Source organism: Rhea americana, unplaced genomic scaffold (assembly GCF_003343005.1).
Source record: "Rhea americana isolate MKP2758 unplaced genomic scaffold, rheAme1 scaffold_102, whole genome shotgun sequence".
Taxonomy (NCBI): domain Eukaryota; kingdom Metazoa; phylum Chordata; class Aves; order Rheiformes; family Rheidae; genus Rhea; species Rhea americana.
The window spans coordinates 3,270,975-3,298,470 of NW_028185062.1; the positions used below are offsets into that span (position 1 = coordinate 3,270,975).

Sequence of the window (27,496 nt, forward strand, 5' to 3'; positions counted from 1 at the left end):
GGGTTCAAACTTCAGAAGCAGAAGCAATAAGGGTGCAACTAAACTCCCAGCCCTTCAGTTAGGCGATCTTGTTTCAAAGTGCAAAGGAAGTTCATTGACCCCTTGCTCGCAAAGCGTCTCTGATACAATTTGCAAGAAGCTATATCAGCAAGGAGATAGAGTCTGCTCTACAGCAGTCTATTTTTAAAGGAAGCACGGAGCAGTTCTGTGCCAGTGAACAAATCACACACTTTGCAATTAGAGAACTGGGAGTAAGTGCCTTACCCTTTTCTTTTTTTTCCTCATTTCCTCCTCTTTGCAAAGGAGCTGAATGAGAAGGTAGTATAGAGCTAGCACAAGTCTCCTACCTTAGCTCCTTCTGCTTCTGTCGGATTTCCTGGGACTCAGAATAGCCACAGTTCAGCAAATTTTCTGCTAGCTGCTGGCAAACCACAACTCTCTTCCCAGCTGTTTCCAACTGGCGTCGAAATGCGTCGTATTTGGCACAAAGTTGCTTATGAAGGAAAAACAACAAGAAGTCATTTTGCATGCTGTTTTTCCCAAGCATACCTGCTCAGCTGTGAGAACAGGGCCCAAAGGCTGATCACATTTGGAGATGAAGAAACTTCAGAACAAGATGTTAATCACTAGATTTTACCTCCAGTGACCATGATGATCTACAGATTGGTAGCAAAAGCATGAGGTCTGTGAGACAGACAGGAGGCAGGATAATATTATGGGGCATAGAAATAGGCACATTTTATTCAATGTACAATGAGTTTCAATTATTAAATGATATGTGCTTACATCATGAACTCAAACGTGTTCAGTACTATAAGTGAATGCTGTAGTCCAATTCCAAGATTTACAACAAAAGATATTTTGAAATAAATGATAAAAATGAGGATATTGAGAGGTATAAAGGTAGCTGCCCATACATTAGCATTTAGCACACAGAATTTTCTCACATTAGCAATGATAAAAACTGCTTAGTGGGCACCACATTTAAATATCTGATTATCAAAAATAGAACGTGGTTGAACTCTGAATCTCTGAAGATGCAGACATTTTAGCATGCAGTTGTTTTGTGTAGCCCAACCCTCTTTCTAGCCATCTCTCTTGTGGTAACAGGATGTAAGAGTTAGGCAACACTGCCTGCCTGTCATTACCAGTCAATCCTTTTCATCCACTCCTCCCCCCTTTTCTCTTCCCCTCTCCCAGTTTCTTATTTCTTATGCTGCTTTCTAAGTTTTCAAGGATAATGCTGTAACCTTTTAACAGTCCCACTCCACACTGTTCAGTTGATTTTCGATCTGTTGTCCAAAAACCTCACCAAGACATGCTTGTAGTCATTTCCATAGTCTTCAGAGCTGGCTATTTGTTTCTGTTGGGTGATCCAGTCCTGCAGATCTTCATACTCCCGCAGGAATTCATGCAAGGTAAGAGTCTCATCCAGCTTCTTCCCTCTGTTGGGAACAGGAGAAAAGACAAGACAAGACATTGAGACTAAGGGATTAAAGAGGAGGGCGATGAGTAATTTTCTTCCTACTGATCCCTCAGACCTCTCCCTACCAAGATTCATTCTCTTTAATGAAAGGTGTCAACTTTAGTTCTCTAGGTTGCAAAAGATGCTGTAGGACAATTGCAGTTGGCCAGCAAACTCAGCGTAGCTGGCTGAGTTTCGCAGCACAGTAGTTTTCAGAGTCATTTATTTGTTATTCCACTTACTAAGCCCCACCTCTTTTCTAAGTGAAATATTTCTGGTGCAAAAAGCTAAATAGTTCAAGTAAATATTTGTTACTTCCTGACAACAAACTAGAAGTGTTTAAGAACTTCAGGTACAAGCAAACTGTCTTGTTTTAAATATCTTACTGTAATAGTAACACAATGGAAGTGAAATAGAATGTAAATGACTCATTTAAGGATAAAAACCTTCCTGTATTAACACAGCCACTAGGCACAGAGATAAGCATAACTGTCATTATCACTCTCCTAATATGAGTCAAGACATTTATGAGCAATGCTAAGGAAGCTTTTCAAAAACAGTCTCTTTCTTTTTGATGACAGATTCTAGATACAAGGACAGCTAGTCATAACACAGCATCTCAACTCACTTAACGGGAGGGTAATGAAGGGAAAAGAGGAAATTTTGGGCCTCTCAAATCCTTAATGTGAAGTAGGACAACCTGAACAAAATGTGAGGTTCTTGCTTATCAATAGTAACAAGCTCAGCAGTGCGCAGGACTCAAGCACAAAGACAAACAATTTCCTAAGTACAATTTTAAAAAAAGAAGAGAAAATGAACATGATCCAGATCCCAGTGAGGTAACTGGAGGCATTCGTTACTGACATCAGTGGGCTTTAAGTCAAACCCAGGATCTAAGGGGCGATGTATATGAGTCAGTTGAGATAGATATTTTTCTAGTTCATACCTTGCTGCTGCTAGTTCCTGTAACTCCTGGAGTCTTGAGTGAACTTGGTCCTTTGGGCCATCAACATCAACATACTGATTGGAGCCCACAAGAAGAGTTTGGGCACTTTCACTCATTTCTTTCAGCAAAGTCTGATAAACAGCAATCTCATGCTCCAGTGCCTGGCAGGGAGAAGACAAACGGAGATAAGAGCCACTTGTCCAAGATCTGCATTATTTGAACTTTTGCACCAACCTCTGGTATGATCATTGAACCATTAAAAGTGGAGAAAAACTTTTTGGAATCATTAGTTTCCTGAACTTGGTCACATTTATATAATTCTCTATCAATTTTTTAAGGGAGAGTGGGAAATTGTACCTAAATTCAAACAAACTAACAAAGAGATTAGAAAGTCCTGGCACGTTGACAAACAGGGAATGGTATTTCTGGAATAATAGTTTATCTTCATTTCTAAGACAAAATTACAGCTTCTGCATGCCTCTATTATGACTTAAAAGCAGATCACAGTCAGTTTTGTCTTCGGAAAAATAGGATGAGAAAAGTCACCATTCTCCTTTTTCCCTAAACCACATTTTATCTAACTATATTAGTATGCTGAATTTATATTTTCTCTGTGTTCATATAGATATAGACATATGTCAATGTGCAATATTTTGAAGATGACTGTACACTTAAGCACTAATGAAATGGAAAATTTCACAAAGGTGGACAGATCTGCCAGTGTAGCTCCTGCAAGTGTTTAGAATTTAAGCAGAGATCTCTTGATCTTCTTTAACACCAATTTTCAGACAGATGAACTAGAAAGAAAGAGAAATGGAGTAATTTTGGAATGCAGGAGAGAGGAAATATTTTTTATACATACAAATCTGAAAAATTCTCTCTTCAAGTTTGATGATGTGTAGACAGCACCAAACTGAAGGCCCAGCTTCCACAGGAGAGAGGGAAGCCCTGCTACACATTCACTGAGATTTACGCTTTCCTGAAGGGATAAAAGCAGCCTCACCATGAACAGAAGATCTCTGCATTTTCACCCTATCTTTACAATTTTAAAATCCTACCTCACAAGCATGTGTTTTCACTCAAGAAACTCCTTAGGATATGGATTTGGTAGCTAGTCAACACCACTCCCTAGTCTGCTGGAGTTGAGTGGTCTTACTTGACACAGTGTGTTTCTTGCACCCCACAGCATGAGTATATTACCCTTATGGAGCTCTGAGGCACTGCTGTTCCAGAGCATGACACACAGACTGAGAAGATTCAAGCTTTCTTGAACCACTGATTTATCAATGGATCCATGAATCCAAACCTGAGAGGGGCAATTCTTTCCCAAAGTAACAGCAACTCAGTTCTTTAACTTATCCATGGATACCAACTCTGATCATTCCATACTAAATTCTTCAAGAAATATTAAAAAGCTTTTGAAATACTTTCTGTTTGGAAATACCTTATGTTTTTGGAGGAGTTTCAGTGTTCCATCTTCATCCTTACCATACTCCTTGCTTGTCACAAGTGGACGTTTTTCTGCTATCCAAGCCTCCACGTCAGAGGTGTTCATTAAAAACTATCAGTTAAAGATAAGGCAAATTAGTTTCTCCCTCAATTTCCACAATATTTGTGTCATTTTCTTGATTTGATAATTTCTAACTGGAGGGCATACTGTAAGATTTGCTGTGAGGACTTACAGAATAACAAATGAAGAATACTTGATCCGAAGAACTACCRTTCCACATAACCAGACTAAGTTGGCTTGGTACAAGTTAGCTTTCATTATTGCTAGGCAGCAAATTCAGGGAAGAATTAGTTAGCTTTTAACTCTCTGAAAAATGCTCTTCTAAATGGCAAATTAAGCTATAGAACCTGTTTATAAATTGGAAACTATTATGAGGATTTTAGGCATACTGTTGTTCTGTCAAATCATATGCAGWTGAAAAAGGCCACAGATGGAAGATTTCCATGCAGGATCATTAAGACCTTCTATAGACACCAAAGCGCCAGAAATAAGTTTCTTGTTGTCTCATTTTTCTTTCTTCACATCAGTATCCTTACTTGACTCTTCCTTTATGTCATTCACTAGGGGTAAATACTAACGATATAATATCAATGTAATATCTCTCTTGGCCCTTTCTGAGAAGTTCAAGTCACCTATGAAAATCAGGCTTCATAAACCCTGCGGTGTGGACTGCTGTATTTTTGGATGGAAGAAATAAGAGCCAGAGATGACCAAATTCTCCAGGCAACATACTTCAGGAATGCATGTTAACTCTGCACAGCTGCTACCTGTGTCTACAGAACTGCATGTCAGATGGGTAACTGCATTGTTAATGATACACTGATGACAGAAAATTTGGATTAGTTAGGTAAATATTTGCATGTGTTTTTTTAAAAACAGGCTAAACTTATAGGCCAATACCTTGTTGAAATATTAGAGCCAAAAGTTCTATCTTGTTCTGAGGTGGCTTTATTGGTTAGTTTAACTGATAGCTTTATCAGTTTCTGAATATCATTTTAAGTTATTGTTGCATAACATAGACAGAGACTGGATGGTGCAAGAGATCCCTTCATTTCTTATTTACTTGTCATAATACACCAGTGTGAAGGGCCGTTTCAGGACCTACTGTAGTACTTAAGTTAAAGCTTGAGCCTGTACAGGGCTACTGAGAAAGGAACCACTACTCGGAGAAATGTATGTCTTACACTCAGCCATCAAGGGATGGGTACAACGTCCAATTCACACCTCTAGAGCATGAACTCCAGGCTAGGGGGTTTGCATTCAGCTGTGCAGACCAGCCCTCCATTCCCATGAGTTTGGCATGAAGCAGCTAAAGTGAAGTCAAGCCCCAGCAAAGGATGAGATTAAAGCTGTTTTGTTATTTACTTTAAAACTTTGGTCCTCTTATTTGTCTGAAGAGGCTATTATGTTAAGTACTTGGCTGTAATTTGTACCTCCTGGAAGCCAACTGAGTGTTGCAGCTGCTTCATTCTTTCCTCGCAGGCCTTCTCCAGACCCTGCCAAGCAACCACCAGCTCCTGGCATTTCTCATTTATTCTCCGAGACGAGGAGTGCTGGCCCACAACCATTGTCCTTCCTTTATCTAGGACCCGTTGGACTTGCTGTTTGTGGGCATTCATTTCTGCCTGCAATTCCTGGGAATGTGAAAGGAGGAAGATGAGAACAACAGGAAGGGTGTGTGCAAAGAAATTTCTATGTGCTCTTCTAGGCATCAGCAAAACTGGCGGCTGCGGATGGTGGAGAGACTACAGAAGYTGTCTGTGTCAGTGGATACAATGCCTGTTTCTGCAGCAGCTGCCACCTGGGCTGCCTCTCCCAGCCCTGCATGTATAATACTCTTCTGTTGGTACTTCCACTGAGGAAGCAGACAGAGTCCGTTCGGTGACGGCTCCCCTCATCTTCCCTCCACCCTCAGCTCTCCTCACCAAAGTCCCTGGCCCAGTATTCTGGCCCATTCTACCCCTTCTTCTTCCTGTGCTCCTGCCTCAACCCCTGCTCAGCAGCCAGGGAGGTTCATGAGACAGAGCAGATGAACAGGGGATGGGAGGCAAAGCTGGATGATTCAGGAAAGAGTGTTGGGCTGCTGGTGGGAAAAGGAAATACCACAAAAGCTGAAGAGACTGGAGGATGATGGGAAGAGAGACACTGTTAACAGTACCATGCCACCATGAATGATGTTAGACTCCCAGCTCTTGCTCCGTAAAGCCTCCACTGGTCCTATGCCCCTTCCCACTGAATTTGCAATCCAGCTGCTATAAAATTCAATGCTGCCAATGATCCAGGGCAGCTCTGAGMTGCCTTTGTCTGTGAGGAGCTGCTGCAAAGAATCTAACTCTCCAGAAATCAGTATTAACCTGTCTTTATGCATATATTGACTGTGGTTTGTTCAAAACATTTTAGAAAAAAATGTGGAACTAAAATAAATATTAAATGGCAGTTCTATGCTGTCCTAGAGCATCTAGAATGCACATAGCTCAGGATGACATTGTCTGCATCATGAGAGCAGTAAATATAGGATGAGAATATAAGGGCCAATCTTTTGCAGACCACTGCACCTATATATATGTATGTGTGTGTGTGTGTGTGTGTGTGTGTGTGTGTGAGAGAGAGAGAGAGAGAGAGAGAGAGAGAGAGAGAGAGAGAGAGAGAGAGAGAGAGAGAGAGAGGTTTTTAAAATGTAATTTTAATGGGAAGAGCTACAAACTTTCTCAGAATATGAATATTGTAAAACATGATAAATTTTGCAGTTCCCACAGTTCCATGTTTGCTCTGAAAATCACCACCACATTGGAGACTTGTCTCAGGCTGCTAGAACCATTTTAACTGAGCTACTGCTGGATTATACCTCATTGAGAGCCCAGCCCTGGATTTTGATTGCAACAACCTCCCTAGAGGCAATGGAGAACTCTGCAGCTGCTGGGTTGCAGGTCWGGATGAAGCGCAATGTGCCATCATGCTATAATGCACCTGATGAAAGGAGTTACCTTGTGTTTTTGCAGTAGGCTTTGAGCCACATCCAAAGACTTCCCACAGTTAGTGGAATGGGCAACAGGCAGTCGTTCATTAATCCAGTTCAGCTCCATGTCATGATAGTGATAGAACTCATACAGATCCACGGCAGCTTCCAGTAACTTACGCCTCCCTTCAAGAGGTGCTTGCAAAGACTCAAATCTGAAGATCATGCATTAAGATACATGTTAAAACAARACTTTATTCTCATTCACTAATTCCAAGGGAATTATGCTGCAATTGCACCATGCAGATTAGAAAACACTGGGAATCTCTCTCTGCCATTAAATTTCCATGGCTAGGGCTGCTGCATATACAAGAATCCCTTCTCAATAAGGCTACTTCTGGCAAGTATGAAAGGATTTGACATAAGAGATATATCATGATTAGAAGGAAAGCAGGCAAGGGAAATGGGAGCAGAACTGTACATTACTGTAATGCTGATGACAGGGCTTGCACTAAATACTGCCTTTCATGGAGCATGCCTGCTGCAACAGATATTGCTAGTAGACAGTTAACAGCACCCTCATCTTCCATTTAATAAGACTATACCTAAAGAGAAATATWGTTAACACACTACTGATGCTTTAGTTTATATCCAGTTAAGCAGTGCTGTTAGGAAGAGAATCGCAGCCCACTTTTTGGTGCAGGTTAATACCATAACACTAAACAAACACAGCAAACAATATACGTTTTTGAAATCCTAGGCTTGTCCTGAGATGTTTTAATGAAGTTAGTCACTACTGAACACTGGAAAACTGCATCGCTTAACAAGTGGCTGGATGACCTATGGGTAAGCAAAGGATTAGAGCAGAAGGAACATGACAGGCAAGAAGCAAGGTCCAATAGTAAAGGCTGAGGTGGGTCCTCAGACAACTGTATAGGTGCAGACCAAAGCACAATTTTGGTAGAACTGGGAGGAGGAATGATTCTTGAATGTGGGTTAAACCTAATCAACAGAAAGACATTTTCTAGAAAGCAGAACAAAAAAAATGCTATTGATTTACAAACTTGTCACGGGGATAAAGAAAAAAAGAGAATTGCATCTCACCTTTTCAGATACTTCTGTGTTTCATCTAGAATCCTCTGGGAGTCAAAGTGATCAGTGGCCATTTTCCTTGCATGAGACACAATAGAGTTCATTTTCTCTGCTAGCTCACGTGTCTCATTTTCCAGCTGCTTGTGCTGCTTGAGAAGATCACGGCTGGAGCGCAAATCATGGCCTGTTTCTGATTCCTGAAGAACTTTCTCAATTTTCTCTATCTTCTTTTTAGCATCCTACCAAGAGGAGGTCACAGTACACTTGTATTGACTGTGCAACATCATTTTCTTTCACTTGATCCCTTGATGACAGCCTCCTGAGTGCTTCTCTTTCTGAGCCACTCAAKAACACTGTTCCAAACCCATCTTTTTGAAATATATTAAGTAGCATAATATGAAACAACATTCAAAGACTCAAAACTGTAGTTAAAACACCACAGCAGTTCCATTAAATGCTTGTATTTGGAAACAGCTTCATAGCACAATGTTCCTCTCACTCAGTTCTCCAGATGACAACAGACAGCGCAGTGTGGTGCCTGCAATCCCCAAACTGACTCTAGGCAAGCAGGCACCTTCGCATAGTTCTGAACCATGTGGAGAGCTTTGCTTGGTTTCCTGCCTTGTCAGGATGGCCACACATTTGCAGTGCTGAGCCTGAGCTCAACAGCTTTGTCTTGGTGCTCTGCTGGCACTATTATCCTGCTCAAAGCTTCAGAGTGACCTTGGTCAACTTAATATAAAGTTTTCTCTCCTGGGAGTATAGACAAAGTCCAGTGATCTGTCTGAGRTTAGGACATCTTCAAATATACTTTTACCTATGTCTGCTCTTTTTTGWMAGAAGCACTCTGTATCAACAGAGAAATTGGATTCCTAGGCCATCCCTCCCCTATGCATCCCACCACCTCCTAACCTGGAGCAGTTCCATGAGCTGTTCTTGCTGCCCAGCTTGTCTCAGCTTGTCACCTCGCTCTATCATCTTGCCATACAATTTCTCCCATTTCTTCTGCAGCTCTGACATCTTATTTTGGATAGAAACTGCAGCATAATGGTTATCTTGAATCAGCTGATTTCCTTTCTGGAGAGACACAACACATCGTTGTTTTGAGTAGATCAGTGGCTACAGAGCTTGAGACAAGATGGAARACTTAGCTCCAAAAATGCCTTCACCTTTATCAGTGTTGCAAAGTGTTTCTCATTAGCCATCATTTCCTTCTCAGCAGCCTCATGCCACTTCAGTTTGCGCAGAATGTTTGTTGGATCACGATAGGATTCATCTGATGCAATCTTGTACTTCTCTTCCATCCATATCAACAGCTCAGCAGCATCATGATTAAACTCCTTACAGAAACAGACAGGATTAGATAGGTTTAACTTCTGATTTTGTGGGGGTTTGCAGTGCATCCTTGCAATAAGGATCAAGCTCTTTCTTTTTTCTATGAGTTAGAAATGTGATATATTTTCACATGAAAGTTGCTCTACACGATCAACAGTCTTAATTCCTGACTTATGATCTTGAACCATTGACAAGTTCTTGAGATCCCGGAGTAATATCTTAGTTGTGATATATTTTCACATGAAAGTTGCTCTACACGATCAACAGTCTTAATTCCTGACTTATGATCTTGAACCATTGACAAGTTCTTGAGATCCCGGAGTAATATCTTAGTCCCCTTTTACCCGGAGTAATATCTTAGTCCCCTTTTACCACATTTAGTAATCTGCTGCCTTTAATTGTCAATGAATATCTGCACTTTTGAAAGAATATTTTCATTATATATAGCCCAACCCTCCAGTAACTTTGTATTTCAGTACTGAAAGATAAATGCTGTGCCAAAATAGACARACAAACTACATGGAAAGTACAGCTAGTGCAAATATCACATACAGATAGTATAAGGTAATTGCATTAATTGAATTAATCTACAATGAAAGATTAATTTATGCCAAATGATTAAAAATCCGAACAACATTAAGCAGTGAGCAAAACGAACATACCCAGTAGATAAAATACTCAGCTGATATTTTTCACTGAATCTTTCCATTTTTGCTTTGGTATTTTGCTATGGTTATAGCTTTGTAAGATTTATCATGAATGTATCACCTTGTTTCTGTAAAGTGAAATTCTCTGTCTCATACCCAAAGAAAAAGTGAGCTGCACTGGGAATCTCAGCAGTTTGAGACTGATCTCGTGCTAAGAYCAAGTGTAAAATTACTTCGTGCACGTCTGACCCAATCTGCAGAATCAGTCCTTTTACCTGTAGCTGTAAGGAATCCAACAACTTCCGTTTTCTCTGTGCATTGCTTTGTACCAGCCGCTCCCATCTTCGCTGGAGAGCAGTCATTCGCTCTTCAATACTACCAGAAAACACAGTAAACCCAGTGCAGTAGTTGACCTATAGGCRTCCGTGGTTATACCGTAGCCGTGACTGTGATACGGTTGGAACCTAGCTCAATGCRTCTGTTGACAGGGGGAGGGGATATGTGGCCCTGTTCCACGACCATGCTGGCTTGTCAAGAAAGCAATTCTGACTTRCCAAGTGCTCTGATTTTTCTTTTGTATAGTTGTATTACATTAGCGACTTGTAGTCATCCTACATTTGACTGAACACCCAGGTTTTTCTCCTTCCCAAAACTCCACCTTTGACTAATAGTTTTCTCTGTGATGTAAGTGCAMTAAGGCTGTGAATGGTCTTCTAATGGTAGTAGTACCAGAAAAAAAATCTGATTTTAAGAGCAGTTTTAGAAATTCACTGGGGAATTTTCAARACATTATCGCCTATGATCACAAGAACATGGTCTTTTTGACCCAAGAGATCSTGTATGACTGTAAATTTTTAATGCTTGTTTATACAGAAATCCCCTTACCGGATCCTAGTGGCCCTAGCACAATAGCAACTGCACAGATGACAATTCATTTTCCAAAATAACACGAAGGACTTTTAGTGTGAGTGAGAATCAGGTCCATAAGATGATGAAAATGAGTTATTTCTTTGTGAAGTGCTCTTTGACTTTTAACAACAAATGTATTAATCCTAASTTAATTAATTCTACCGATAAATGGAAGAAAAATTCAATTATGTGGGTATGTAATGAGTTTACATTAAAGAAGTCTTAGAACTGTATGTAACATAATACAGGGAGAATTATTCTAGTGTTTTGACAAATGCCACTTTTAAACTAAAGCACAGAAATAGTACAGCACACTTACTYATAGCACAACTCACTTACTTATTCYGGAAGCACAGAAAATCTGTATCTTTTTCAGAATTCCCCCTCCCACCCAGAAGACAACAGCTTGGAGATCAGCTGAATCCTGGCTCAGAGACAGTTTTCCATTTCACACCTAATCACACTTGATATTTTACAAAGCTGAACAGCTACTGTGGAAGCCCTGTTCTGTCTAGTTCCCCCTTTGAACTCAAAGCAGGAAGGGGTCTGAACTCACATGTGAGATGCAAAGTGTCTGCTCTCTATTAGCTTCACCCCACTCTCATTAAGTGTTTCAACTCGTCTTCTCAGCATTATCAGCAGTCGTTCGAATTCCTCGTGACGCTTTAGCAGGCTTCGAACCGCGTCAACATGGTCCTGCATTTGAGAAGGAAAAGTTGATCAAGTTTCTCTTGTTGCATGCTGTTTCTATAGCAATGAAAAAATTTGGGACCTCGTTTTTCCCTTTTTCTTTCAGGTAGGAGATAAACCATTTTGCACATGCCTAAGGAAGTTCAGGGTTGTAAACTGGCAGCAGGTGTGTTTAGGTTTGTGTTGCGTTTGAATCTCCTGTCTTAGGTTAGTTCCAGTATTAGGGTTCCATTTTCATCTTTTAAGAAAAATCTTGATTCCATAAGMAATGCCAGTACTCTGGCACAGTTAGGGAAGTACGATATGAAGAGTTGTAATTAAGTAAATATTTATTCCATTTAGTTGGCCCAAAAATGTCACACTGCTTCAGCTGAAAAYGTAAAAGGAAGTGAGGCACCACAACCTCCTCCTCCACCGATCTTATGAATATTGCTTATATTTGGTTTTTCCTTTCATTTGTTTTAGTGTTCTTAAAAATATTCAGTGAAAAGAAAAAGCTTTATTTTTAAAAAAGTCAGGATTCTATTTCACTGAAAAAATACCATTTAGGTTCAAGCTAGAACCTTTTTTCATGATTAACCACCAAACTGAAGACTCAGTGGTATATGCAACCAGCAATGGGTCACAACACTTGCTGTTTCTTTAAATGCTTTTGAGAAACAGTGAGCCTAGTTCTCACTGTGATGAATGAGAACATAAAACCAGGCTCCRAAAGACAGGTTTACAAATACGCCATGACTATAAGAATGAGGAAGCTGATCTAATTAATGAAATTGTTGCAGCTCCATAGATCGGGAGGGGAAGGAGAAAAGAAAATCAGCTGCTGCACATACCCCAAGGTCATCTCCCCGGAGAAAGGCCTCATGACTAGAGAGAGCTGCATTAATGCGATCTCCCTCCCTGTTGAATTTTTGCAATTCCAGGCCATCCTGCAGCTTTTTCTGTCGCTGCTGCCACATCTTCTCCAACTCATTGTTTTCCTTGGCAAGCCTCTCCATGGACTGGTGGACCTCCTTGGTCCTACTGTTACCCGGTTGTTCGTGGATTACCTTGCGCCCTAGCTCTTCCAGCTGCACAAATCTTCCCAGAGTTGAAAAGAAAAGTGAGGTCTCATTACATGACAGAATCTGAATTCTCTTTCATCATAGTTCCTTRCTCCCTTGGCAATGCCTAGATACCRAGGGACTACATAAKATTCATTTTCTTCTTTAGCTTCCCTCCCTCCTCCTCTCTCTTGCTTTATTCCTGCCAGCCAATGTTGTGCAATACAAACTGCATGTGGGCATTTGTTGTGGGAATACATGCTGAGTTAGCAGGTGAGGAGATTTCCCTGTTTGGCTTGAAAACACACATAAACAAGCTTTCCCATTTTCTGAATAGACAGTACACCATCACAGTAAATGTGCAAACATGTAGAAGTTAACTGGATTTTGTGTTCAGCAGTTTCCTTTTCATGCTAAAATTCATAAGCATTTAAATAAACCCTCCACATTACTTTCATACACAATTTATGTACAATAGACACATTTCACCTTCACAATGTTGTTGTAGTAACAGCCCACTCTGCCCACTTTGATAGAATCTCTCTACCTTTCCTTCTGAGACCTAATTTCTTTCAACAGGTCCTGATGCTCCTTCAGCAATTGCTCTGCAGAAGCTACGTCCACACCCATTTCCTCACTTCTCAGCTGCTCCCTGATGCCTTCTGCCCACAGGAGGAGTCTGCGACTGTCTTGCAGGAAGGACTGCTGATTTTGTGCCTGCTGCAGAACGTCCCACTTCTTCTTGGTCTCCATCTTAAGTTTTATGAGAAGCCTTTCCATGTTTTCCACCTGCTCYGTGATAGCCCTGCTCTCTGCAGGGTTGGTGTCCTTAATCCTGCAGCAGGAAATCAAATACATTCAATTGCAGGAACAGCCTCAGGCATTTAGAGCTTGAACCAGTGCTCTTTAAAAGACCTAGCTYTAGATATTTGTACTTCTGTTAAAGTCACCTAAGGCACCAAATGCTCCACACCAGCAAGAAACATTGGCATGCCYGCAGAAAATGCATCCTCTCAGAAGAGTCTGGTAATGTTGTAGTTCAGTGGCTCATTCCTATTGTAAATGCATAGAGGACTTAAAGAAACAGAGCACTTTAAATTCAAATTTCAAATTCAAACTGCAGTGCACAATTATCTGCTCTRTTTCTTCCTTTATCCTTGCTTCCTCTGATTATCCTGTTTCAGCACCTAAGTAGAACCTGGTTCAGAATGTGGAAATAACTCCCATTAGCAGAGGGAAATKGTTAGGTAGAGGCACAATCCATCCTGTGGTATTGGCAGATTTCTCTTACCACAGTGAAGTCTGGGAGCAGTCACTTAGCCAGTCTCCCAGACATACTCAGGRGAGATCACTCTCCAATGGGCAAGGGAGTTCTTCACAAAGCTAGACGGAGAGACTTCACAAGTTTCTCATTCTCATTATAGCTATCATTTACAACATGGACTTAGATAATCAGCAAAGAATATGGAAAAGAAAAGCAGGTTCCTTACGATTTAGCAACACTCCTCAAGTATTCAATTTTCCTCTCCATCACTAGGACCTCTCTCTCAACTGCAGTCAGTTTGCGCTTATCTGACTCCAGCCCAGCAGCTGAGCTTCCTGGTTCCAGACCTGTGAGCTGACCCATCTTGTCTTGCAGTAGTACCCCTATGCTCTGACAGTCTTGAAGAAATGTCTTCACGTCGGCCACTCCAATCAGCTCTGAGCCCTTTTCTTCCTTCAGAGACTCCATGCGTTCCCACCTTGGAGAGAGACAACCTGGTTACTTGCATCTAACCTCAGCCACTACCTTAAAACTTGTCTTCACCTAAAGGAGACAGGTTCAGCTCGTAGCTGTTGTACCGAGGTACAACATTGTTGTACCTGTTTTACCCAGAATGAGATTTGCTTCTGTGCCAAAGTCAGAAAGCGAGGAAGGAAAGGGAAGTAAACATGCTATATCCTTTTTCTGTTCAGATGAAGTCTTGAATGGAAGATTTCATCACGACTTAAGTGGACTGAAAAGGTGAACACTAGCGTTCACCCTTAACCTCAGAGTATATTTCATATCAAACAAGGCAACCCTGCTAAGGTGACCAGAAAACTCTGCAAGTTTTCTTGCAGAGTTTTACTTGCAAACAAGGCAAGTAAATAACACCGCTGAAAATCAGGATCTAGCAGTGTCTTATAGGTCCAGCTGGATGGACTGTATCTACAGCAGGTATCAAACATACCTGGCGCAGTCAGGCAGGGTTTGATGTTCCTTTTAATATTTACAAAGAGGACCCTAGACCTGACATCTATGTAACCAAATCAGCTCCTTGCAGTGCGGTACACACAGAACCGCTCTCAGTGTTCCCTGCAAGCGGGTTCGTATTGCGCTTCCTTTAACACATGCAAATTGATGCAATTTAAATACCCCGATGTCAGGGCCCTGAGAGCACCTCCCGCTCCTGGGGGCCTGGCTGTGGGGGCTCAGGGCCAACCTCTTGTCCCTGTTATCCCCCCAGCTCCTGGCACCATGGGGCCTGACCCACAGCTGCGCAGGGGCTGGCACCCTCACAGGCATCCCGAGCTGACTCCCATGGGCCTGCCTCAAGTCTTCCCCCYGATACCACCCCAACCCAGCCCCAGACTCCTCAGGGACCCCCMCSCACACACACCCTGTCCTGTTCCAACCCCTAATGCTCCCAAACTCAGCCTCGGGCTCCTGAGCAGCCCCTGGCCCAGTCCCAGGTAACATCCCCCCATGGTGTGCCCCTGTCTGCCTCTGCCCTTGGGGGCTGAACCCTCCACCTGGTCCCTGAGGCTCTTCAGTACTGGCCTGACCCCTCGCTTGGCCTCGGGCCCCACAGCAACCCCCAGCAACATCTGCCTTGTCGCATTTTTGCTACAGCATGTGCACAAAGAGGTCACTGAGCTTTGATGCAAAAAATGGCATTTTTTTTTTACTACTTCTTGGCAAACTGCTGGATTCAGAGCTTGCTGAGTAAGCAATGGGAATGTTTTCCCAGTCTGTGCTTGAAGAGAGCTGCAGTGGAATGCAATAAACTTCAATCACATGCAAAAACTCCCCCAGGAAAGACCTGTTTTTGCAAATGTTAGACAAATTCTAGGAGTTAAAATTTATCAGACTGATATTTTCTCAGGGTAGTTTAAATTAGGCATGAAAGGTCAGTTCTCCAGCTGTCTCCATGAGACAATACCTGTTCTACCAGTAGCATCTTTACCTGCTATTGATCTCTTCCAGCCAAATTTGAATCTCGGAATATTTGCTGGGATTTCTTGTTGCATATTTATCAGCTAATTTCTCAATATCTCCCAGCTGCCCCTTCCCTGCAGCCAGTTCCACTAAAAAGTTCTAAAATAGAAAAGATAACAACAATGCAGAATTTGATATTTTTTCCAGTTCTATGAACAAAATGCTCATAATGTCATATTCACTCATCTTTCACTTTTGCATGTCATACACTTTGATTTCTCCACCTTACCTCTCTTCATTCATTTATCTGTTTGCTGACACAATGCAGATCTGCACATGTAGTTCCCTCTTAACCCTTTTGACCTACTCCAGACTTGCACAACATGTCTATGCACATATATCTAATTCCAACGTGATGCAAGTGCACTGATCTTTTTTGTCTTGTGATTTAAAACCTCCCCCMAAAAACACAAAAAGAGGCCTTTTGTGCCACAGTAAGTATTCAGAAAAAGAGCTAAAGGGGCATGATTACATCARCTTCAATAAAATTGGCATAGTTTATGCTAAAGGAACGTCCAATCTATACAACAACCCCATAACTTGAAATGTAATTAAGAAAAAGTCTCTCAAGAGTTYACTTATCAGCTTCATCCATTTTTCTAAGGTCAGTGTGATTTACAAGGTGTCACCTGTAAGCAGGGAAAAGGGGTACCTGGTATTTCTGCTGCATGACCTCCACATTATCGGCTTGAGGTTGAAGAGTCCGGAAAATGTTCTCTTTTTCTTTCATCCATGACTGAAATTCTTCGCATGAGCTACAGAACCGGTAATATCCAATCATGTCCTCCAGAGCCTTCTTTCTGTCCTGCAAAACATACAGAAACTTAAGTATTGCTGTAATAACTACCTTGCCTTTTGAAGAAAAATGATCTTTGCATATGAATAAACTACCGCATTCTAGTAGTAGCTTGGCAGTGTTGCCTGATATTGCTGRAAGAAAACATGTTTTGTGAAACTAAGAATACCTCTTCCCAGAGCAACAGSGGTTTAAAAGCATGAGAAAAGGCATGAGAGAGAGCTCAGCCTCCGACAAACAGCAGGGCCACAGTGCTGCACGCTGCTTTTACTGAAGATTTACCTCAGTAATCTTGGGAACCTTTAATAACCTCCACAAGATATTTTTGCTTATCTTTTGGGCAAGATTGCAGCAGGAGGGAATGAAAGGTAACAAATGCAGAATGTAGATAACAGTTGTTTTCATTTTCYTATATCATCTTAAGTCCCTAGACTTAAGACAAAAATTTTTTTTTTAGTCTGTCATGGGCCTTCAGCTGCAGCAAGCAAACATTAGAAAAACCCAGATGACTTCCAAGAATCTACTCTTCAAGAAATATAGAAGACTGGAAGGTGAATGGGCATTCAGCCAATGCAAAGTGAACAGACAGGCTTTGACGCAGTTTGACATAAATCTTCAGCCATAATCTCAGCCCTTTAAGTTCCCCCCAGGACAGTGGCTGCCTCTGAGGACTGGGGCACATTACTGGAAGTAAACAAGAGAAGATAGTACAGCCCCGAAGCTCCCTTCGCCTTGCACTAGGCTTGGCTATTTTGTTAAAGCACAAAAGACTGGAAGGGATGCCACACCTCAGCCATGCTCTGCAGATTTTCATAAAATGAGTCTAGTTCCTGTTGGGTCTTCCAGATGTTCTCTGGAACAAAATGAACGTCTTGACTACCAGAAAACGCAGGGTCGGATGTAGGCTGGGTCCGACTGAATGACARCTTAGTTGTCTTCTGAGTTAAGTCATTTGGAGCGTCCGTCTTCACTATCTGGAAGGCAAAATTTAACAGAATCAGTGTCTGAATATTTCTAATTTGGATAAGAATTTATTTTAAAAGAAAATTCAGAGTTTCTAGTTCAGACTATAACATTCTGACTTTTTAAATATAACATTTCCTGTATTAGTTTAAATCTATTTTCACTTTTATTTTTGAAGAATTAACTGATTAACTAAAGAAAATATCAGTTTTCTTTAGAGAAATGTTTCCTTTCATTCATGTTCTGATTCTCTAAAAMAACTCATTTTGCCCCAAAATCGACTTCAGTCATGTGCTTTTTCATGTATAATAACAGAGCAAAATATTTTTTTTTACAATAACAGTTAACATTGGAGTCATGAAGCAGAGGAAAGTCCCAAAGTGATGCTCACAGCTCTCCAGCTGGTTTGACTATACATCACGGGAATTTCAAAGAAACAAACCTAGATAGGTGTGAAATGTGTTATTCATCTCCCCTGACTTTTGTTATTTAATGAGGTGATCTCTGATTAGAAGTTCTCTTTCTAGTCGGTCGAAAAGAGAGGCATCTGTAGAGGTCAACTTCGTTCCATGTGTCTCTCCTAGACAGACTTGGGAAGGGATGAATTTTTCCTGCTCACTGCGTTAGGATTCTAAAAGAATTTCTAAGGCTGTTTAGACTAGATGTCTGCTTTCTGCAGCTGATTGAAGTGAATACTGTCATGAAAGTAAAGAGYCAGAGGGATTTGTGAGGACCAGTAGAGAGGAATAACATAAAGTCTATTTCTAGGATTTCACTTTCTTCAGTCTGTGGCAGCAAGAGGCCTAAATCTCAAATCACAGAACACTAAATAGATGAGCTAAAAGTGGCCAATGAACTTATCTGTCACTTAATTTGCTTCAATTTCAATTCAAATTTCCTACTGAATTAAAAAAAACAAAAAGACTCTTGTTTGGGTTATATGGAAAATTCTGTCTGGCAAAATAAAAACATTTTGCGTTACTCAAAAACATTTCATAGGATCTAATGTAAAATTAGAAAATGATMACAGCCAAAGTTAATTTTAAAACATAGAATATTCTGTTCTGAAATGTATTGATTTAAACTTAACAAGATTTTTTTCAATCTATTTTACAAATTAAAATTTTGTTGAAATACAGGCCTTACTGAAAAAGGTTTAGACAACATCAGAACACAACTTTCCACTTGAAAGAATATTCTGTGGGAAATTTCTAGCCAGCTCTACTAGTCAGAAAGCAAAGGAATAAAATATGATACAACCCCTCCTGTACTTACTGTGGCTGGTGCTTGCTCTGCYGCAGTGTTGGCCTGCTCTTTCAGGCGCCTCATCTCCGAGGAGTAGGCTGCAATCTCCTTCTCCAGACGCAAGTGCCGATGCAACAGCGCTTCAGCGCTGGATTCGTCTTTTCCATAGTCTTTGCTGGCTAGAAGGGGTTGTATTTCTTGCAGCCATGAATGTGCTTCATCAACGTCAGCAAAGTACTGAAGGGAACACGGGAGAAGAAAACACAGGGTTTCATCCTGGAAGCTTCCTACCAACCTCCTGCCTCTTTTGAAAACCATCCYCAGCAAGGCAGAAATTCCACTAGAACTGTAGCTATGGGGCTACTTCCAGGTGTTGTGTAAGCTACGAATAAGGGGGCCCTAGAGCTCTAAGTCCGTGATATTTTTCGTGGTAATTCACTGAATCATTGTGCATAAATTAGATTCAACCATTGCCCTCTATAACTCTTTGAAAATATCTAATTAACTAAACCCTTATACTGCTCAATAGCGGCTGTAAAAGGAACTGGCAATATAAAATATTTCACAGGGAAGACTGTGTGATTTCAACAACAGCTGTTTTCTGAAGGGTCCAAGGACTAACCTAACAATGAACAATGAATTCAGAGTCTACAATAAAAACTTTCTTCTTTTTCCATGAATTGTGCCTGCCTGGGTATGATTGCAAAAAAGAAAAAACAAAACAAAACAAAACATTGTGCTACAGAATAAAAATACAACAGAAAGAAACCTCCAGTAGTGAAGGGAAAAGAAAGAAGAAAATAAAACGATATTATAACGATGTTATGAGGCCATGCAAAAAAAAGTAGGAAAGAGGCAATTATAAGAATACCTGAGATACTGATATGCAATTTGTGATTTGTTTTATAGGAGCTCTTTGTCGACAGCTGTGTGAGTGTTTGTGTGTGCAACAGAGCTGTGCAGATCACCATGGCAAGGTCAAGTATTTCCCAGACTTTGGGAAATTCATGATCCAGATCCAAGCCATATGGCACGTTTGTTTTGCTGTTTTTTTTTTTTTTTTTTTTTTTTTTTTTAATATTAGAAAAATGTCGTACAGCTATGCAGATTCCACCCTCAGAAAAGACTGTATCAGCAGTGTTACGTGAGCTACTTCCAATAGCATTTTCACTGAAATCAACTACCGGTTGAGGTACTCTGCTAGGCACTGCCGCCTGCCGGGCTTGCAGGAGGGGTGAGCCTGAACCACTGGCAATCATTTTTTGGAGCCTGAAGGTTTCCTCCCCCATTATCTTGCCTGCGGGGGCACAAGGCAGGACTGACCGGCGTCTGTATCCCTGGCACCACGTGCCACAGTGAAGCCCTGCTGACCTGTTTGATGAGAGCTGCTGCCTGCAGACGGCTTTTGCGATCAGCCACTTCATCTTGGAGCTGCTGCCACAACTTTTGGAGGTTGTTTGTCTGCCTCAGGATGTCCTCCTCGTGCAGGTGGTTCTTCTGGCTCAGCTCCCAGCCCCTCCTCRTTACCTCTGCACAAACTGCCCCGTGGGAGTTGCACTCGGCTTCGAGAGCCTAGCAGAGGGRTGGAAGATGCACGAGCACAAGTCACTCACCACCAGCTGAGAGCAAAGCAGGGGCTACTATAGCACAGACTTTTCTAAGAGCCCTCTGCCTTATCTGTGCCTGGGACTCTTCCCTGAGCCATGAGACAACTCCTCTCCCCAGCCAAGTTACTGTCCTACTTGTTGCCCTTGACATGAAGTCTGCTACTCTGAGGGAGATACTTCGTTGTCCATCAATCCAGCTGCCTTACACCTTCTGGAAGCAGCATACACAAACAGATGCACACACACGCATGCTCAGGTTACTGAAGAGGCTCCTGTTTCAGTTTCATCACTGGATTCTCAACTCTAGAGGTCTCTTTGCTTGTTTACAATGATCCTTTGCCATAAAAAAAAGCAGTAGTTCGCATAGCTAAACTTTTGACAGTAGCCCACAGCAAGCACTTAGGGAAAGTGCTTCATCATCTCACATGATGCCATCCATGGGGCATCCTACCTGCTATTTTCGGTGACTAGTCTTTTTTTCACCACCTCTTTCTTTCCCAACAGTCTGCCACCTCTCTTGCCCAGGGAAAATGAATAGAAAAAAACACAAACAACAGCCTTTTCCTCTCCTAGTATGTAGCCCACTGATTTTCAGTTCAGGCCATATTTCCAGTCCAGTATCAAACATATGACTTCCCTACCCTTTCATTCCCCTCCTGGAAAAAATCTCCAACCTATACATTTTTTAGAGTTCTAGACACTGGTCCTGACACTTGAGATATAAGAGGTCTCACAGCACACTAAGTGCTGTACTGACTAAGTTAAAGGACATAGATGTTCTAAGTCTTGCTATAATGCAAAGAAAAGACCACCAGTGAAATAAGATACCTTGTGCTTCTGAATAGAGGCTGTAATCTGGCTGACATCTCTCCCTAATGTTGTCGTTCTCACTAGCTTCCATTTCTCAGAGATCCATAATTCTTCCTCCTTGCAGTCACGAAAGAATTCAAAAAGCTTCATGGCTTCTTCTAGCTGAGATTTTCTGAAACAAAGAAACAAACAGTGTATCACAGTCAGAAATGGGATTCCCTGGAGATAATGGTACAGAATATCTTTATCAAAGAGCTTCAGAATTTAGAAGAAAAAAAGTTTGAATGCCTGTAACTCCTCTTTCTCATAGCTTAATTTATCCACACAAAAAAACCAAATGAACCAAAATTAAATTTCCTGCTTCCTCTAGGAGATGAGGAGTCAAACACATGCAAGACTACATGCTCAGCAAGTCAAAATAAATGCTTATAATGAAAACAAAGCAATCAAAATGAAATTTCCCATCTCCTCGTAAGGCAACTGAAATTAAATTCCCTGCTTCCTTTAGGAGATGTGGAGTCAACCAACATGCTATCCAGACTACACATTTGGCAAGTCAAAATAAATGCTGAGAATGAAGCTATTTTTCAGCTACGAGAGCTAGTAAGTCCTCTCAGTCAGCTGTAATGAAGACACAAATTGCTTGTGTTATGCCTTTCTAAATGGGGAAATGAGAAATTCTGAATGCTGGGACCTCTGTGTCCTCTGATTTAAAAGAGATTGCTTGACCATCCTAATCAGTAAGAAAAGAGCCATAAGCACAGCCCTACCGTGTCTTGCTCAGAGCTACAAGGTTCTGATACAGCTGACGAAGCATCTGAACTTTTGCATAAAGCACGTCTGGTTTAACTGTGCTATCCTTGCTGATTTCTGCTGTCCTTTGGGTGATATATGTCAGTCTAGCATCATAGGAAGAGATCTGAGAGTCAACCAGGTTGTGCTTCTGCAGCAAATCTACTACTTCCAAGAGCTGCTTCCCACAGTCCTGCGAATTCACTAGCACCTGCAAACAAAGTGAGAAAGCAATGGAATTGGCAGTGTGTCGTCTAAGAGCCCAATATAAAGACATCAATTAAAAACTTCAACTTTTAAATGTAAAAAAACTAGTTTCAACTGTGTAAAGATTATCTGCCTAATTAGAGGAATCATTCATACTTTTCTTTCAGTTTCACAGGATAGTGTCAACAATCTTGAGTTTCTATCTACTACCCTGGAAGCAATGATSTCTTCAAACAAGAGTCCTTTTTCACATCTAAGTTATTCTATTGATTAAGCACTCAAAGTCTCAGCATTCTTGGAGGAATAGACCTTTCCTATACACTAAATCATAATCAGCCAGATTCACAGTCTTTATCTGGAGAATTCTACGATATCCTATTTTATGATATGCTTTGATGGCATTATTTTTCTTTGAGGAACTTACTTGCCTTTGCAATCCAAATATTAAAATAATAAATAATAAAATTAATATTTTATTTGTCCTGACAATGATACTGCATGACTGAACGTTTGTTCTCTTTCTAATTGTATCAATTATTCTAATGTAGGATATTATTTTTACTTATAAATCTTTCTTCTTTCATATCCTTAAGCTAGCATGGTTCCAATAGCACTACTGTTAGTTGCTCTTTCCTGACAAAACACTAGGACAGATAGATTCATATCTTACAAGTATTGCTTATCTTTAAATTATTCTTTATTTTACTATATAATATGAACTTACAGTGCATTCCTAGTAATACTGTATTGGGCTCTGGTTACAGAGAGTCCTATAATGAAGCCTATTTTTTCTAATGTGGGTACCTGGAATGAGGAACTGAAATGTACTGTTAGGCATCTAAATAAAAACGGTGATTTTTTTCTAAAGCTGATAGACTCATCAGTTAGCATCAGGAGAGCAGACTAGACCATGCTAGTCCCTGCAATATGTTTTTTTCTTTTTCTTTTTTTTTTTTTTTTAAGTGATGCACATTGATAATAATGTGAGCTGTGAGTTGGCAGGGAGGGCTTGATACCTGTAACTCTTTCAGCTCCTCGGTAATGGCATCAGCATCCCTCAGGAGGCCCAGAATTTCCCGCATTGCTCCCAGAGAGTGTTGTCGTCTCTGCAGCTGATCCAGAAGATCCCGCCACTGTTTTGAAATGTTGTCTTGCCTATGTGGGAAGAGAGAGAAAGGACTCACTTGTAACAAAGACTTCATGCTTTGGGCAGCATGCAGAAGAGTCCCAAGTGTTCACTGTTTTAAAGGGGCTAAATGAACACATACACCTCCTGCCAGCGGGGCAGGAAGATAGGCCAAGATCACAGGACAGATCACTGTGGCTGTTATTTAATTAGTGTGGATATGGGGAGAAATTTTGACTACCATATCAATTGTCAATGAATTTTTATTTTAGAGATTTTCTATGGATTCTGACACTTGACATCTTGCATTGCTTTTGTCTGATACAGTGGAGACGAGTGGAAAAAAGATGAGATCTTCAAATGGCCACTTAAAATAAAAATTAATCCAAAAAATAGCATGAATCAGAACCTGACTTCGTAAGGAATTTGGATTACTCTTTTATAATTATTTTTCTCAATTTTCCCATATGCTTCTGAATTTGTCTGAACTTAGAAAAGTGTTGAATAGTCACAATAAAAACTTTTCATGTTGCTTTTTTAGACAGTTCCAAATAAGGATATACTGATAATCACAGAAGTAAGGATTTCTCAAGATTTGCCCCAAACTGGTGAGACTGGAAGATTTTGTGCCTGAACTGATCTGCACCTCCCAAACTATTGAATGAAAAGGAAATGTGTTGATTTGGGGAAAATATGTATCCATTTAAGCATTTTTCATGGAAAATAAGATTTTTGGCAGAGCATATATTTTCATGAAAATATTAAAATATCTCAAAACTATTTGTCACCAGAAATCAGCCTGAGTTATGGATCATTCAAGAAAAAAAAAATTTTTAATTAAACATTTATATGCTGAAACTGTTTATCAGTAGAAGAAATCCTGGCCAGTTCTACTCATGAGGGCCAAGGTAAATAGCTACAATTCTGCTTATTTCTTCTTTCAACAGCATATCAAGACTAACTTTAACCTCCACCACTACACAGTCCCATGACTTCTCACTCACTTCGTCTTGATTTGGTCCTTGCCATGATAGTTCTCCTTGCTGATGACCGCAGCCATTTCAGCCAAATCTGTGAAGCGTTCCCTCCTGGGGAATACATCTGCTGCAATGGCTTCCAGCTTCTTACTTGTAGCCTCCATCCTGTCTGCACTCTCTGGCCAGAAGTCCTGCTTCCCAATCACTTTATTCATGTCATCCAAGTAGGACTCACGCAGGGCTGCCTTCTTCAGGAACCTCTGAGCTAGCTGCTCCAGCCTCTCTAGCCTCAACATCTCCTTCTGTAGTGCCTTTCCCCTGTTGTGCTCTGCCTTTTCCAGGATAATCCAGTGTTTTTCCACATCCTGCAGTGTCTTCCCTTCTGGAGGCAGGTATGGCCGTTGGTTGTTGGCTCTCTGCTTGGTCCTGATGTTGAAGAGATGAGCTTCAATCATACCCTTCTCCTGGTATTTGGGGGGCTTCTCCACAGTGCGGAAGGTCTTGAAGTTGGCCATGAGCAGCCACATTTCCTGAAGAGTGTTGGGAAAATGACGATCATCCAGTTCCATCACCTTCTGTTTGATCCATCTCAGGAGGTCAGAGACCATCTGCTCATACTGAAGCTTCAAGTCATCTATCTCCTTCAGGAGGGACACGATCTGTAACGGAAATATGGAGTTACAAACCGCATAAGCAGCAGAATGGAACAAAGTGGGTGAGCAGAATGCAACGTTCTCATAAATCAAGTTCAGGATCTCAATGACCTGCAATATATGTCAGGAAAGTTATATTTAACAAGTCATCGCATTTTTTTAATCAATGTGGTGATGGCTGTCACATCTGAGGCTAGGTGAAGTCCTAGAATATATTCCATAAAATACTATAAAATTAATGTTATTTAATATCTCATTTTGTTTTTATTTAAGAAAGGTTAATTTTGGAATTAAACAGGGGACAATACTGGCAGCACGTGTATGGAGAACGTCAACATGTGTGGGCTGACCAGAAAGCAAGAATCCCAAACTGAGGATTCAGAATCTATGTTTCATAGTGGAAAAAATAACTAAGGTTTTTTTTTCCCATTCTCTTTTATAAAAAGAAGAGGAAACAGTCCCATCCTGTCTGCTAATGTGCAATTTCCCCCTCTTAGCTTCACTGTCTTGAGTTGCAGGAGAGTGTCTGACAAGTTCCTCCTTTGCCTGAGTCACATCCTGGCTTTCTCACAACCCTGCTGCAGACTGTGGTCAAGCAGCCCCTTCTCAATCTCTTCTGTTAGAGCTGTTTCATTTTATATAAATTATGAGAGAAAGAGAATTCATCATAACCAAACAGGGGTTAACTGTGACTCAACACTGATATTCCAAGTCTAGGACATTTATCTGCTTCATCTGTGGTCAGACCTGCAGTTATGTGAACTTCAAGTAAATACTGTCTCTGCAACAAATATTTAGAGTTAAATGTATAATTAAATAAAAAGTGTTAGAATGAAGCCAACCTTTCTCTCTATTTTACATATTTTTCTATCTTCATCCTTTTATACAGTATTTTTTCCTCACTCTAACTCAGTAGCCGTCATTCTGAATCATTCTCCTGCAGACATCAGAGTTAATGTTGAACAACGTTGTCTGCCTCTAGCATTCCTCAGAGCCCATCTGCTCCACGCAGGCAGATTAGTAATGGAGATGGCACGCTGAGCAAAGACCCAGGCTCTGTAAATTGTAATCTGCTTTTACCTATCAAAAAGTGCACTTGGCAATGAGTAAACGTCACCGTGCTGAAAGAGGAGTAAAACAGCACCAACCTTTTGTGTAGGAAAAGCAGCCCATGGCATCAGGGCTCCCTTCTGTATTTTCTGCCATCGTACCCAGTTCTCGCTGAAAGATCCTAGTAAATGCATGGCCACTTCGTGTGGCTGGGGGGAGGGAGATTCACCTCCCTGGACCGATTCGCTCTGTCATCCCGGTCACCCTCTTAGTCTCCGCACAAACGCTTCCCGGACACATTCAGGCTCACTCCCCAATCCTATTAGTAAATTCAGAGCTGCCTATCTGAGGGCACTAAGGACATGAGGAGATTAACATCTGTCTCATTTTCCTTCTGTATGCTTATGAGTGCAAGAAACACAAGAGGACAGGAAAGCAGTGTTAGGGACAGGGTAAAAGTGTCAAAGAAGACAAATCAAGAAAAGGAAGCAGATAAGAAGAGAGAGAGAGCAAAGAAAGAATAAATATGCCTACACAAGAGGAAAAATCTGTGGAGTGCAACAACAGTGACAAAAAAGGTGTGAAAAATATTCTTTCCGTTTTTGCCCAACATACAAAGATGTGCTCTGTCTGATCCTTAGAGTTCCCCTAATACAAGTCTGGTGACTCTAGGAAAGCTTAGTGTGATGCGGGAGGTTCTGAAACGTGTTCCTCTGTTCTGAAATAATTCCTAAGACATTTCCAAGGTATTCTATTTCAGGTATAAGGAATAACTCTCAAAGTCTCAGAAGAAACTCTGCTAGCGCCCCCTCGGTAGATTATGTGTGATGAAGAATGAAATTCAAGCAAAACGGGAAAGAAAATCTCTTTCTTCTGAGACAACTGAAATAACATCTCCAGGTTAAAACTCAGAGCCTCAGGTGGAGTCCAGTCAAAACCTACTGCCCACTTTCCTCATTTATGCCCAGTCTTTATTTAATTAAACTCCAGTTCATACTTGTCATCAGAGAGCATCTCTTTTACCAATATATGGCCCAGAATCATCTTGTTCTTGTCCCAAACTACTTAGCTGAGCAAACCCTGCTTTGCAGAACCTTTTCACCTTGTCATCACCAGGAAGCCCTGGTCTTGATTTTTGTGCCTTCTATGCCACCCCCCAACCCCCAATAACGCAGCCCGTTCTTTGAACGCAAACGATCACGCAGGCCCCGTCCCGGGCATGCAGATTTTTGGCAGGCTGTTTGTCTTGTGTTTTGACAAAAACAGAATGTATTATTTTGAAGGTAGAAAAGAAATTCTCTCTAGGGGAAGCAGTCCTCAGTGGAACAACCACAAAAAGTTCTTTTGGCTAGAACTACTCAAAATACTCAAAATTCCTTCAGTTTTCCATTAAAAGGGTGTAAGTAATTGTAATACAAATCATAATCATGTGAAAC

At 41.0% G+C, this 27,496-nt stretch overlaps 1 protein-coding gene across 1 annotated transcript in view; it reads right to left on the bottom strand.

Moving 5' to 3' along the window:
- Positions 1 to 25,121, bottom strand: part of SPTBN5 (spectrin beta, non-erythrocytic 5) — a gene marked incomplete at its 5' end in the record, with an annotated part of 88,578 nt that extends 63,457 nt beyond the window's left edge. The window contains 23 exon segments of the mRNA XM_085305541.1: positions 348 to 493; positions 1,313 to 1,445; positions 2,412 to 2,572; positions 3,856 to 3,972; positions 5,355 to 5,555; positions 6,906 to 7,092; positions 7,982 to 8,208; positions 8,882 to 9,046; positions 9,139 to 9,309; positions 10,227 to 10,326; positions 11,417 to 11,556; positions 12,384 to 12,630; positions 13,141 to 13,428; positions 14,084 to 14,335; positions 15,803 to 15,933; positions 16,487 to 16,639; positions 17,419 to 17,604; positions 18,869 to 19,075; positions 20,210 to 20,410; positions 21,274 to 21,427; positions 22,026 to 22,258; positions 23,271 to 23,409; positions 24,385 to 25,121. Coding sequence (XP_085161667.1) covers positions 348 to 493; positions 1,313 to 1,445; positions 2,412 to 2,572; positions 3,856 to 3,972; positions 5,355 to 5,555; positions 6,906 to 7,092; positions 7,982 to 8,208; positions 8,882 to 9,046; positions 9,139 to 9,309; positions 10,227 to 10,326; positions 11,417 to 11,556; positions 12,384 to 12,630; positions 13,141 to 13,428; positions 14,084 to 14,335; positions 15,803 to 15,933; positions 16,487 to 16,639; positions 17,419 to 17,604; positions 18,869 to 19,075; positions 20,210 to 20,410; positions 21,274 to 21,427; positions 22,026 to 22,258; positions 23,271 to 23,409; positions 24,385 to 25,121 — 4,676 coding nt within the window.
- Between the last annotated feature and the right edge of the window lie 2,375 nt (positions 25,122 to 27,496).